This window comes from Cicer arietinum, chromosome 7, assembly GCF_000331145.2.
Source record: "Cicer arietinum cultivar CDC Frontier isolate Library 1 chromosome 7, Cicar.CDCFrontier_v2.0, whole genome shotgun sequence".
Classification (NCBI taxonomy): domain Eukaryota; kingdom Viridiplantae; phylum Streptophyta; class Magnoliopsida; order Fabales; family Fabaceae; genus Cicer; species Cicer arietinum.
In genome coordinates, this window is record NC_021166.2 from 34,167,954 (window position 1) to 34,181,654 (window position 13,701).

Below are 13,701 nucleotides of genomic sequence, written 5' to 3' on the forward strand. Positions count from 1 at the left end.
TAGTTACAACCGAACAATTCACGTTCTAAAACAATTACAATTGTTTCAAATACATAAATTTCATTGCGATAACAACATTGCAATAAGATGCAATACAAGGTCTTATTTGTCATATACTCATCACACCGTCTAAATTCATCCATTTCATCTTAAGATGCAATACAAGGTCTTATTTGTCATTGACTCTAACCGTCTTAGTAATCTCACTAATGAAAACTCTTCTAATCACAGCACAACATTTTTAGTAAATCTTCAAACACTTCCATCCATAACATGAATCATTTATCAGTTGCCTACCTCAACTACCTCGATTATACAAGTTTTAGGTGTCACTTGGTCCTCCACCTAGCTTGGTGGATTTTAAATCGTTGACTTAAAGATTAACCATCTCAAGGTCCCAAATCAAATCTCGAATAATTCCTCCGACCTATCAAAATATTAACACTCCCCTAGTAATTAATCCTTTAATAGACCCTCAAAACTTACATTGCTAAAATCTTTAAGTATTCTCGTACTATGTACTTCCAATTCCATTTAATAGTAACATGTGATTCAATACATCAAGGCTTAACTCCTTATGTTTACCAAGACAACACTCAAAATTCACACTTACACGTTTATAGTTTCATCCAATATCACTATCCATACTTACTATAACCTAAACCACACAGAGATTTGTCACTTGCCAACGAAATATATAGTCTCACTCCTATAATTGTCATGAGATTCATACTTAACAATCTAAGTCACAAATCTTGTTTAACTCGAATGCTTGACCTTACCCCTCAAGGTATTGACTATTCCTCAAAGCGTCCTTTATCTAACCAAGGTAGTATTCACCCCTAATGTGTGTCGCCTCTTAAATTAAATGCAAGCCTATTTCGCTGACACCTAAGCACCAAATGTTATTTAAGATGGAAGCCCCGTCTTCTCACAATTCCATGGTGTTCACATCTCTTTGACAATTATCAAACTTCATCCAGTCTCATCCTGAAATCTACCAGGCGAACATCTAATACTCTTTTTAAAAGTTGTCCACTTAGATCTTTACTTGAAATCGCCTACCAATCTAACGTTAATCCATCCATACCCCCCATCTTCGAGTTACCACCAACCACATAGCCTCTGTATCCTTGAAACCACTTCATAAATTCCATGTCATCATGATTCACTTCAACCCTGACATTCCTATACAGGTGCGTCAAAGGAATTAAGAGACATTCATCGACCAAAGTCGACTAATGTTCTATGTTTTAACTACTTTTCCAACTAAAGTGCTACAAGGCACGTTGTTTCGGATAAGAAACAATAAATACTTAAGCATATCATGCTTGACACAAGACAACAAAAACACAAAGGACACATGGACTCCAATTACTTGATACCCCTAAACCCAACTCTTGATCAGCTTAGAAAACCCAAATAACAGCCTCAAAGAAATCTAAACCAGGGTTCTGATACCACAATGTAACACCCCAATTTTTAACAGCGAGAGTGTAATTTTTTTCTTTCAAAAAACAACAAAACATTTTTAGATAAACTATTCATAATAGTACTGTAATTTAAATTAGAGTAAAATATTATATTGTAAAATTATTTTCCAAAAGTGACGATTAGAACAATTGTTCCATTATATAAGATGGTTTCAACACAACGGACTTACTTACAACTGAACAATTCACGTTGACTAAAACAATTACACTTATTTCAAACACATAAATTCCATTGCGACAACAACATTACAATAAGAAAAGGAGAATAAATAAAATTATTAAATAAAATCCTAAGTTGATCATTAATCTAACTGAAGGTGGCTGGGTATTGAGGATCCATGAGTGGCATCAATCATCACTGCTTCCGATTACCAATCCAAAATCATCACTATGTCGCGTCTTCGACGTCGTTGCAATTCCAGCGCGACTCAAAACAATAAGAACCTGAGGCGTAAGCCCGATCCACAATAATAGTAGATGGTCACGATTTAAAAACAACATATATACGAAAATACAAAGCACAAAAGCATAACATGGCATGGCATCAAGTGATAAACAAACATGCATATAAATATCATCATATAACAAACATGACTTGTGTGACAAAACACCCTAATGCAATGCTTATATGCTAGTGCACATGATTTCGCAATTCCAACGCCCTCCCCGAGGGCCGTAAATCATAAATGTACTGCCTCTCACAGACCAATACTAATTACCGAGGTGCCACCTATCACATATCAACCCGATTTACTATAGTGCAGTCTATCACAGACCTACACAACTCTAAAATACTTGTAAGGATAAGGTGGACCAATCAACTCAAGGAACCACCCCATGGCCCATCACGGTCACCACTAACACTTCGGCCTATCATGGTCGCCACTAACTATGAAATGCATGAGCATGCCCTGACTCTTCCAAATCAATTATTATACAAATGCAATCACTAAAAGACTCCCCTTTTAATTCTCATTAAACAATAATAATTTTTAATATTTTTTCACAGAGCATACTCAAGACATATTCTAGTCAATAAAATTCATAACACATTTGTTATCAGTTAAGAATACATAATCACATCAAATACATAAACAATTGTGTGCACCTTTATTCACTACAAGCACAAAGAACATGTATACATACACACTATGCATTCAAGCATATATAATATCGTTAGAAAGTGCCCTTACCTCGACAGTGCTTTATTACACAAACAACTTACGCTCTTTCTAGATAACCTATCCAACAATTTCAATGACACCTCTCAATTTCCTTGTACCACTTCAAACATATCAATAGAGTTTCCTAATATTCCTCAACTTTTGACTTGAGAGCTTCATCAAAATTTCACTAGCTCCGTATTTTCCGATCTTCCTCACAAGGTTTCCAAATATCAACACAAGCTTTTTTTTTTCTCTTTCTCAAGAATGGATGACAAAAAAAGGTGAAGAGAAAGAGAGAGAGAGGAAGAGCAGATCGGGTGAGGAAATCTGAGGAGAGGAAAGTGTTTTACTTTTGTAATTAAAGCTAACCAAAAGGTGAAACTTTGTCACCAATATTATATTATAATAATAATAGGATTTAATCATAACCACTCATTCCTCTAAATATTCTACTAACTTCTTATTAAATAACTCTCCTCTAAATATTGAGAAATTATTTATCCCGATGCAACTCAACTCGCAGATAAATCTAATTGTCTGTTAAAAGTCGTAAATTATTTATCAATAGTTATTATTACGATCAAAATAATTTAATTATTAAAATAATCAAATTTAATATTATTTGCTCAAAAAATTATTTTTCTGACATAAATCAAACCTTAAACAATCGAAGAACTTAAATAAAAATTTTCTTCGAATTCTAAGTTTTTTTTAAAGTGGTAAAATTATTCGTCACTTTCAAAAGCTAAAATTTTTTATAATAAATCTATAAATTAAATTTTTTTCAAAATTTCGCAAATAAATTTTTATTCGACGAAATTTTTGTTCCTTAGCTTAGAAAAACATAACGAGATCAAATCCTCATTATAGTCCATATATAAAACTCCCCATTAAATCTTCGTGCCATTTGGAGTACTTCAAAATTTAAATAGCAGGTATATTTGTCTTGTTTTAAGAAAACTCACTAGAAAATTACTTTTGAAATTTCAATAATGCCAAGACATTCACATAGTCACAAAACATCAAGGAAATATCCCAAGAATTTTTCATGGATTAATTTGCAAGCTAGACTCACTTACAACAATTTTACAAACAATGGACAATGAAAAAATTAAACGGACAAAATAATAAATAACAAAAAACACAATTAGACAATAAGCCGTAATTCTTATTTTAAATAAGTTACGGGTCTTACACTGCCCACCTTAATCCACAACAAAGCATTGACATGTGGAGATTCACTAAGGCACCATTTGCCAAAGGAATGGTAAGCACTTCATTTAATGGATCAAGGGAATCTGGGGCATATGATCCACCTATCAAAGATGACTAAAAAAACGGACTGTCATTTTCACATATAACTTGATAGTCAAATATAGGGAAATAGCTCAAAAACATGTATAATATTAATAATCAATAATTTCTTTGTTAGTGAAGTCTTCCAATTGCTCATCCAAAAAAGCACAGAAACATCATTTTCATCTGCATGATTAAAAAACAAGCAAAAGTGAAGTCTTTCAAAAAAGAAATTATGATAAAACCATATCAGCAGTGCTTATCACCATTTCAATGGTATTCACATGGAAGTTGAATGTCAACTTTATCTGAACCAATAGAATTTGTATCCCACGATGACTTCCTGAACATTGCATTCTCTTCGACAAATTTTGAAGACCTGCATTCATATTGCAAAATTATTATTTAAAGAAAGAGAACATATCATAGAAATTGATTATTATACTCAAAACGAAGGCCATCACTAGTGTATTTTAACCTTGTTACATCGTTGATATTAGATCAGTTGTTATATATCCAATGTAATAAGCAAGACAGTGACAAATTTGTTATTATGGTAAACTTTGCTAGATCTGTTTTAATTTAACTGTTCTAACATGCACGTTAAAAAAAATAAAACTATACAAAAAAATAAAAAATTGTGACAAATTTATTATTATATTAAATTTTATTAGATCGATTCTAATTGAACTGATCTAACATATATATTTTTTTAAAAAAAAAATTACACAAAAAAAAGTTGTGATAAATTTATTATTATAGTAAATTTTGTTAGATCTGTTCTAATTGAATTGTTCTAACATATACATTAAATAAAAAGATTACACAAGAAAAAAAGACGGCAGATTTGTTATTATTATAAATTTTGTTAAATCTGTTTTATTAGACCGATCTAATAAGCCTTTTAAAAAAAATAATATCCCTAAATTAACCAAAAAAATTAGAAATCACACACTAATCGAAATCCATTTTTCATCCTTCATACTTTGTTTTTCTGCAAACTCAATCACAAATTAATCACCGCAAATCCAAACTCATCTTTCATTCTTCAAGCTTTAAACTTCATCTTTCACAAATTAAACACGCCACAGTAAAGATGATTAAACACACCACAGTAAAGATGATTAAACACACCACAAAAAACTAAGAAGCCACAAATTAAACACTTTCAGTGAAAACGTGAATCGTGTATCGCAGCTTTTAGTCTTCATCGCCGGCGACGAGTTGGTCCTAGGCAACATTTTTCTACTTCAGCACCAACCACGAGTTTTCTTTGTCTTCCTCTTCCATCTATTAAGGAGCATTTCCGTCGAGAAGTGTTTGTTGATTTCTCCGGTAATTTTCTAATAATTCTTGTTTGTTATTCAACAATCTAAAATTATTTCATTGTTAATTATTCTTATTATTAATCTTTAATTGATGAAGAAATTTGTAGGAGAAATTTCTACATAAGTGATGGGGAAATTTGAGAAGTGATGATGCCTAAAAAACTATGAAAGTGATGGAGAAATTTGAGTAGTAGTAGTTACCCAATTTTCAATCATCCTTTAAAACTGCATGCTATGTGTTTGTGATATTGTCTCTGTTAATAATAAGTCCAATGCTATAAATTTTTAAACACATTTGTCAATTTGAGTTTGTGATTTGTGTTGGTTGTTGTTTAATGTGTTCATACTCTTATGTTTGAAATAATGGAGTTATTTTTGACATTGTATATGTTAATAATAAGTCTAATGATATAAATTTTTAAATACATTTGTTAATTTGAGTTTGTGATTTGTTTTGGTTGTTGCTTAATGTGTTCATACTCTTATACTCTTATGTTTGAAATAATGGAGTTATTTTATGCAATTATATTGCTTTGCTGGGTAGCTTAAATTTAAAAGTTATAGTTGTGATTATGAGTTACTTAAAACTTAAAAGTATATCAGTTTTTTATGCAGATAGAATGATAAACACTACTTCAATTTAGATCTATTATTGTGATGTCTCAAATTCGAAGTTGGGGCTCTTCAAATCAAATCTGGTCTACTGCTACTACTGACTCCACCGTATCAATTCATCACTACTCACTTAGGTATATATATATACTTCCAATTACTCATATGTTCACCACCTTCCATCATTGTATGGATTTTACACAATACAATTTTCAATGTTTAGATACTAACTACTGTATTACTTCCTTTTTTATGAAATTTAAGTTGAGCACCACATGTTTGATCAAATGACTCAAATGCTGCTGCATCTTTATAGCAAACTTCTTAGGTTCTCTCAATTTTCTGCTCTCGTGTTTTTCCTTTACAAAACAAGTTGTGTCGCTTATAATTTCATTTCCTATATTTCAATAACTATAAAATCCCGTACACAATATTGATGAATTAGGTTATTCCCTCTAACTTTTGGTCAAGTCATACATACATCGTGTATGTTTGGTTTCATCGTGAGAATGGCAAAATCACGGCGACTCGCCATGATTTGTAATTCCACCGCGAAACTAAATAAGCATATACTCCTTTTATTTACAGGCAAATATAAGATTAATGGGCATCATACTGTTAGGAAACCCCCACTATTAGTCGTAGTTAGATAGATGAGAATTAGAAGATATAACTAAATAGGAGTGAAAGAGAAGGGAGGAAATCAGGAATTACATGTTAATTGGGGAATAAGGAGGTGTAGATCCTTGACGTTTTCAATATTGTAGCAGTTTTGGATATGATATTATATATAAATGTTTGTGTAGCGAAAGACTTTGAAAACTCTTTGGATTTTAATGGAAAGAACTGTATGTAGTTTCCCTGACATGTTTCCTCTGATTTTTAATTGCAAGTCTTGCTTCAATTCTCTTCTCTTTGATTATATTCATTCTTATGTTGTTCCTTAGATCCAGTAGCATAAAAAACTGAAATAATGTGTTCATACTCTTATATGTTCATACTCTTATTTGGTGTTTTTATGATTCTTGTCTGAATATGTTCAAAGTTAAAGAAAGCTAAAATGTGAAGAGAGAAAACCTTCTATTCTAACAATTTATGTTAACCATGATATGTTAGTTAGATTTTAAGGACTATAAGTCTATACCAATAGGAATATTGATATGTTACAGAAGACTAAGGTGTGGAGAATTAAAAATAATGTTGATAAAATTCTTGATGAAGATTTGGGTTCTGATTTTGAAAATTGTGGAATTTTGGATAGTAGGGATAAGGAAGGAAGACCAGTTTGTGACCATCTTTTTGAGGTTTTCAAAGACAAGGTTTTGTATAAGAAGACATTTGGAACACAGGAGATATGTGAACTTTTTTTGAGGTGGAGAATTCAGTTGATGGAAATTGCTGTTAAAAAGTTGTGTTTTAGAGGATGGGTTGATTCAACTATTCAGGTTTTGGATTTAAAGAATTCACCAATTCAAGGAATGAAAGAGCTTAGTGCACTCAGCAAAAATGCTCTTATATTGTTTCAGAATTATTATCCTGAGATTGTTTACAAAAATGTTAGTATATGTAATAATACAGTTATAAGTTTGGAATTTTTATCAAAAATGAAATTACAGAAAGGTTAATTTTTTTATGTTTGCAGATTGTAGTAAATGCACCATTTTGGTTCTACACTTCACAAGTTTTATTCTCAAGGTCTATGAACCAGAGAAATAAAAAGAAGTTCATCTTGGCAAGACCACAAAAGGTTACACGAATTCTTCTCAAGTGAGTGTGGTTATAATTAACATAAAATTATGATTTGTCATCATTAAACTTAAGCTAACAGTATGATTTTTCATCATTAAACTTTAGCTAACAATATGATTTGTCGCAAGGTATATAGCCCCAGAACATCTTCCAGCTGAATATGGTGGTCTAAGGAGGATTAGTGACCAAGATTTTTCCCCTGATGATAAGGTTTTGGAGCTTAAAATCAAAGCAAATTCTCCACACCATAATCTTCTGTAACATATAAATTATTTGCTACAATAATTTGTTTTTTCTTTATTGATTTTATTTATTGGCGCTTTGTAGTTAGCTATAAGTCTATAACAATAGGAAAATGATACAAATTCAAAGAAATTAAATAAATTTTGCTAACGAGTGTTTATAAATTTTAATTGATAAATTTTACTTTTATTTGTTGACTAGTGTTTTAGGATGCCAAATAGAAAATTTGTTGTTGAGTGTAGTTTTCTTGGTAATATGTGAAATTATGAGGATGCATATGTAAGGGGTGAAAGTTATGAAAACAAAAATTAAAAAGTTAATTATTTAAATTGATTGACTTATCGATAAAATAAACAATTTTGAATATTACTTGTTATATTGGTTCAAATTTAACCGATGTAATAAATCAATTTTGAATTTGACTTGTTATATTGGTTCAAATTTAATCGATCTAATAAATTGATTTTGAATTTGACTTGTTATATTGGTTCAAATTTAACCGATCTAATAAATCATTTTTGAATGTAACTTGTTACATCTATTATTTTAGCTGATTTAATAATTAACTATTTATTACAATGCTTGATGTTAGATCGGACAAGAAACCGATCTAACAAGTTCATAGGAACCGATCTAATAAGGTTTAATTGCACTAGTGCATAAACCATTGATTCCATTCACTTCTAGCAAAAACACAAAACGAGGCCTATTGAATGGATTAGTAATCAAAACGCTGTAAATGGAATTTTTAAAAAGCGTCTTTTGGTTTTTTATGACATTTTTTAGAAAGCGCTATCTTTTAATTTTTTTTCCAAAATCATTTTCATCCAGAATCAGTTCACACAATCATTTCACAATCAGTACACAACAAAACAGAACTATATAACTTTGTAATTTAACTTTATAACTTTACATATTTACACAATCAGTTCACAACATATTCATATACATATTCACATATTGCAACAACACATAACTATATACATATTCATATAACTACATATTCAAGCCTTTTCAAATGTTTCATATTCATATACATATAACTATCAGAACTACACAAAACATAACTACCATATATTCATATAACTATCCCTTGCAGCATGCCATTTCCCAGCAAATCAAATAATTTTCATTTCAATCACATACTGACACCAGTCTTCCTTTATTTCAATTAGATCTCTTTCAGAGTATGTTGGACTGGAATTGTCAAAGTATTGTGCAATATAAAAATTGATCATAAATAAGTTAGAATCAAATATATACATAGTTTATAAATGAAAGACAAATAATGAAAATGTCGTACCGTTTATGGGATTATAGTTTGATTCATATCAACAATCTCCTTCATGAATCGCAATATATAGTATCTACAGTCGATGTTGTTAGTTTGACGAGGGCACTATAAAATAAAACATATAAGTCAATAAATATTTGCATTGATTGTAAATGAAATCTTAAAGGCATATATTTCAAACCTTTATTGGAATCCATGTGATGTTATTTGACTTTTGCTTCGACACTGTAGCACATCTTTGAGCTCGAAAAACTTGTAAAACACTATCGAATAAATAAATGTGATTATTATAGCATTAACAAACACATTATTTATTTATATATATGTAAGAAATAAATGAATTTACTTACGTGTCGAACATAGTCTTTATATCAGAGTGATTGTTGTGCAAGGGATATAAATAGTATATAACTTCAGAGGTCGTATTGATTGCAAATAGCACCCAATGTGCCCTACACCAACAAAAATTTGGTTGGCAATTTTGTTTACACAACTAATAAATTAAGATCTCATAAATTAAAAAAGATATAAATAAAGAATATATAATTATGTACCCTGAATTATATGGTGAAAAGAACAACTTATCCTTCTCTTTATTTCCTAATATGATATCTACAACATATTTCTTTACATTCACTAGATAGATTTTAAACATCAAAAGCTTATGCGGAGACAAGAATGAAAATCTATTTGACAATCTGGCGTGCACACCAACTTCTCATACAAAAACCTTCAATGAACTTTTCAAATTAGATTAATTACCAATAAATTAAGTTAATTACCAATAAATTGAAGTTTGCCAGCTTTATTACCTTCCAATTTTTGAAGTTTGCTGGCTTTATTTTTACCACGAACATCCAGTTGTGATGTGGCAGCTGGTTTATTCTGGCAACTGGTTTGCTGTGCGGGTGGTTTATTGGATTGAATCTGAAAAAATGAGGTTAATTAGTTTTTTAGTTTATTGAATCTGAAAAAATGACAAACCTTACAGCATAAATGTGACAAACCTTTTCCGGCGATGTGACTGACTCATTTATGAGAATCTTCTTATCATTCCCTTTAGACTTTGTCTGAATCTAAATAAATGTGAAATTAAAGTTAACAGCGGAAAAAAATCAGCAATTAAATATAATAAATCATAATCATATACATATCAATTAAACATACATTCAATTAATTAAACATACCTTATCAAGGGCAACAAGATGTGTGAGCCATGCCACGTAAATACCATTTGCTTCGCCCAAATAATTCATATCTGCATCGTTGTCCGGTATAGGCAACGGTGCATTTGGTTCCAAAGCAATAACTGGTGATACTTTGACATGGCCTGCAGGGATCGATGTGTTGTGCAATACTTCTCCCAAAGTATTGTACGATGTTCCTTTTCTGACCTTGCGATGAGTAGGGGAGGATAAGTACAACACGCAAGGAGTGACACCCTAAATCAATGGTTAATACATAAGTATGTGAAACAATTAGGTTGAATGAATTTCTTATTTTTTTAAGTAATTAATTACCTCGGGAAGACTTTTGAGACCAATGTTGCAACTCGCGTTTTCACTCTCCATTTGTATTTCACGTTGGAGCTGATCTAGAAGTTGCTTGTCTTTATTCTTCTTCACCAAGAGTGCCACCTGCTCTGATAGGAATTAGAGCTTCTCTAATACCTCCTCATTAGATGGATTTTGGCGCTTCTCTTGTGATAAATAGCTTTTAGGAGTTACGCCAAATCCTTTCCCCCTCACGCGACCGGAATATTCAGGAACATTAAACACTTTACTGAGAATGTCCCTGCTACTAGCTTTGTTGTCCGCTTGATTTTCCGAATTTTGTTCGAGATTCTTCTAACATACACGTAGGATTAGAAATATAAGTTCAATATCATTTTTAAAATACAATATTAAAAAAATATTAAAGTGATAATATACTTACACAAAGTTCTATTACTTTTTGAACATTTTCGTTATCAACCACTCCATCTTTATTTACACGAGCTTCCTTCCACAAGATATGACGACCCAACGGTTGATCGGATTGGGTGTCTTGTAGCTATTCGTTAAGATCATAAACAAAATATTAGTTAGCAACTATAGTTTATAATGTACCACATTATATAAAAGTGATGTTTTAATTACTTACAAGTTTTTGCTCTAGACGTGCATATCACATACGAGATTTTTTGTATGGGTGTGTCGGATTTTTTGCCCTCTCGCGATTTGCCTTACTTATATTCTATATAAAAAAATAACATTCGTATAAAAATTTAAAATACGCTATGAATATGAATAATAAAACACAAATGCTAATAAATTAATCACTTACCACAAACGCGGGATCTGAACGTTTTGCTACAAATGCGCTCCATTCTTCATTTGATATATAATGTTTATATATTTTTGGAGCTTCAACATTCATATTTCCTTCACGATCTTTTAGATAGCAATTTGAGAGGTGATATCAAAAACCCCGGTGTATTTTCCGACAACTTTCAACATGTAAGCCTTTGTCACCTCATCAACAACAAAAGTAGTCTGTAAACGAAATAAAGATATAGTTTGAGTAAAGTATTTCAATGGAAAAAATTATAAGTAACAAAAAAGTGGATCAAAAAAGTTACTTGTATATCAGCCCATAATATATCTTTCGCATCCTTCAACCCCTTATCTCTCCAATCGTTAATTGTGATGGGGATATTCTTACGAACAACAGCCCCAATATAACTTACAAACATGAAACTGTTGGGGACAATTGGCTGACCACTCTCATTCAATCCAACTTAATAAACTCATATAGTAAGTATATGCTTTCAAAAAGGATAAAAAATAAACAGCAAACAAAGTATAGTATACCTCAAATTTTATGCCACTACTCCTTGCTTTTATGACATTTTGCATGATGGTTGCACCATGTTTGACTTCATTTTCATAAGTCTTAGGGTTGACAAATTCCTCATTTTGATGATCTAAATATTTGTTGGTATCCATTTATCCACAATAAGTTCAACATGCAGTTAAGTATAACTTCAACAAGTTCAACATGCAGTAGTCTAAGTACGTAGCAGTATAAGTTCAGCATGCATTTTAGTGACAACAAAAAATTAATAAATACAATACCTGAATAGTGAGAAGAAATACATAGGTTTCGTACGAGAAGGAACACCGACAATGCGCAGAAATACGAACGGTTCGTAGGACAAAGTATGATTTGCAGAAATACGTAATGAGGGTTACGTATTTCAATGAGAAGAGATGGTTCGTAGGGATAATAACACAGATGATAGGGTTCGCAATGAGAAGAACAAAGAGGAGGAAGATACTAGCGTAGTGAAGTTTACATAATGAAGAGGAAACTGAAGCGGTTTTCAGTTATATATAAAACTCTATTACAGCGCTTTTTCCTCAAACATACACTTAAATTACATGAACTTAGTATCAAATACAGTTCAAGCTAAATACTAAAATGCTCAATTTTTGCAGATCAAATTAAGTTACATGAACTCAGTTCAGATTACATGGCTAATATAAAATAATTAAATACATTAATATGCCCTTCTTCTTTTGCTGGTGGGATTCACATTTGTTTGTCCATTAATGAACCTCCTTATTTTATTTTTTAAAACCCTATTCCAGCGCTTTTTTAGAAGCCTTTTAAAGCGCTTGTCCACAAGCGCTGTAATAGACCTTATTATTTAATTTTTTAGAAGCCTTTTACAACGCTAGTCCACAAGCGCTTGGACAAGCGCTTTAAAAGACCTCTTTGTTTCTTATGTAACAGGGCTGTATTTTTAAAAGCCTTTTACAACGCTTTTTCCAACAAGCGTCATTACCAACATCTTCATCATTATTGTTATCATCACTTATTTTATTGGTCGATAGGACAACAACCCATTTATCATCAGCAGAATCAGTGACATAAACATTTGTTGAGCTTGCGACGCTAACATAAAAGGCTCATCTTTGTATCCCACCCTATTAAAATCGACAAGCAAGAACCCTGACTCTTCAATTCGAACGCCATTATTATTATCGACCCACTTGCAACCAAATATGGGAACACGAAACATTGTGTAGTCTAACTCCCATATGCGCTCGATAACCACAAAATATGATAGATTTGCATATATTAGGTTTTTGTAAAGACCTCCTTATTTTATTTTTAAAAGCCTTTTACAGCACTTTAGCAACAAGCGCTTTAAAATACCTCTTTGTTTTCTTATGTAATATGGCTGTTTTTTTATATGCCTTATACAACGCTTATTGCCAAAGCGCTGGGAAAGACCTCCTTATTTTATTTTTAAAAGCCTTTTACAGCGCTCCGACAACAAGCGCTTTAAAAGACCCTTTTAACTTGGTATAAAACAAAGCTTTGTGACCTCCTTATTTTTTTTAAAGGCTTTTATAGCGCTTATGGACAAAAGCTCTGTAAAATTACAAGTTTATATTCAGTTCAGTTCAAGTAAAATACCTATATTTGGATTTTTTTTTTCCAAATAATTATTTAACTACCTATATATATAT

General features: G+C 31.4%; 1 protein-coding gene across 3 annotated transcripts; it reads left to right on the plus strand.

Moving 5' to 3' along the window:
- Positions 1-4,950: 4,950 nt before the first annotated feature.
- LOC101512615 (patellin-6-like) lies at positions 4,951-8,037 on the plus strand. Of its 3 annotated transcripts, XM_073370947.1 has the most exons (5): positions 4,951-5,290; positions 5,899-6,032; positions 7,157-7,451; positions 7,538-7,662; positions 7,773-8,037. In XM_073370947.1, the coding sequence occupies exons 2-5, from the start codon at positions 5,941-5,943 to the stop codon at positions 7,903-7,905; spliced, it is 645 nt and encodes a 214-aa protein (XP_073227048.1). In that variant the 5' UTR covers positions 4,951-5,290; positions 5,899-5,940; the 3' UTR covers positions 7,906-8,037. The 3 variants fall into 3 exon arrangements, with proteins under 3 accessions (XP_073227048.1, XP_012575128.1, XP_004513983.1); XM_012719674.3 differs by lacking the exon at positions 4,951-5,290 and having other exon boundaries at positions 5,334-6,032; XM_004513926.4 differs by lacking the exon at positions 4,951-5,290 and having other exon boundaries at positions 5,338-6,032; positions 7,160-7,451.
- The last annotated feature ends 5,664 nt before the right edge of the window (positions 8,038-13,701 follow it).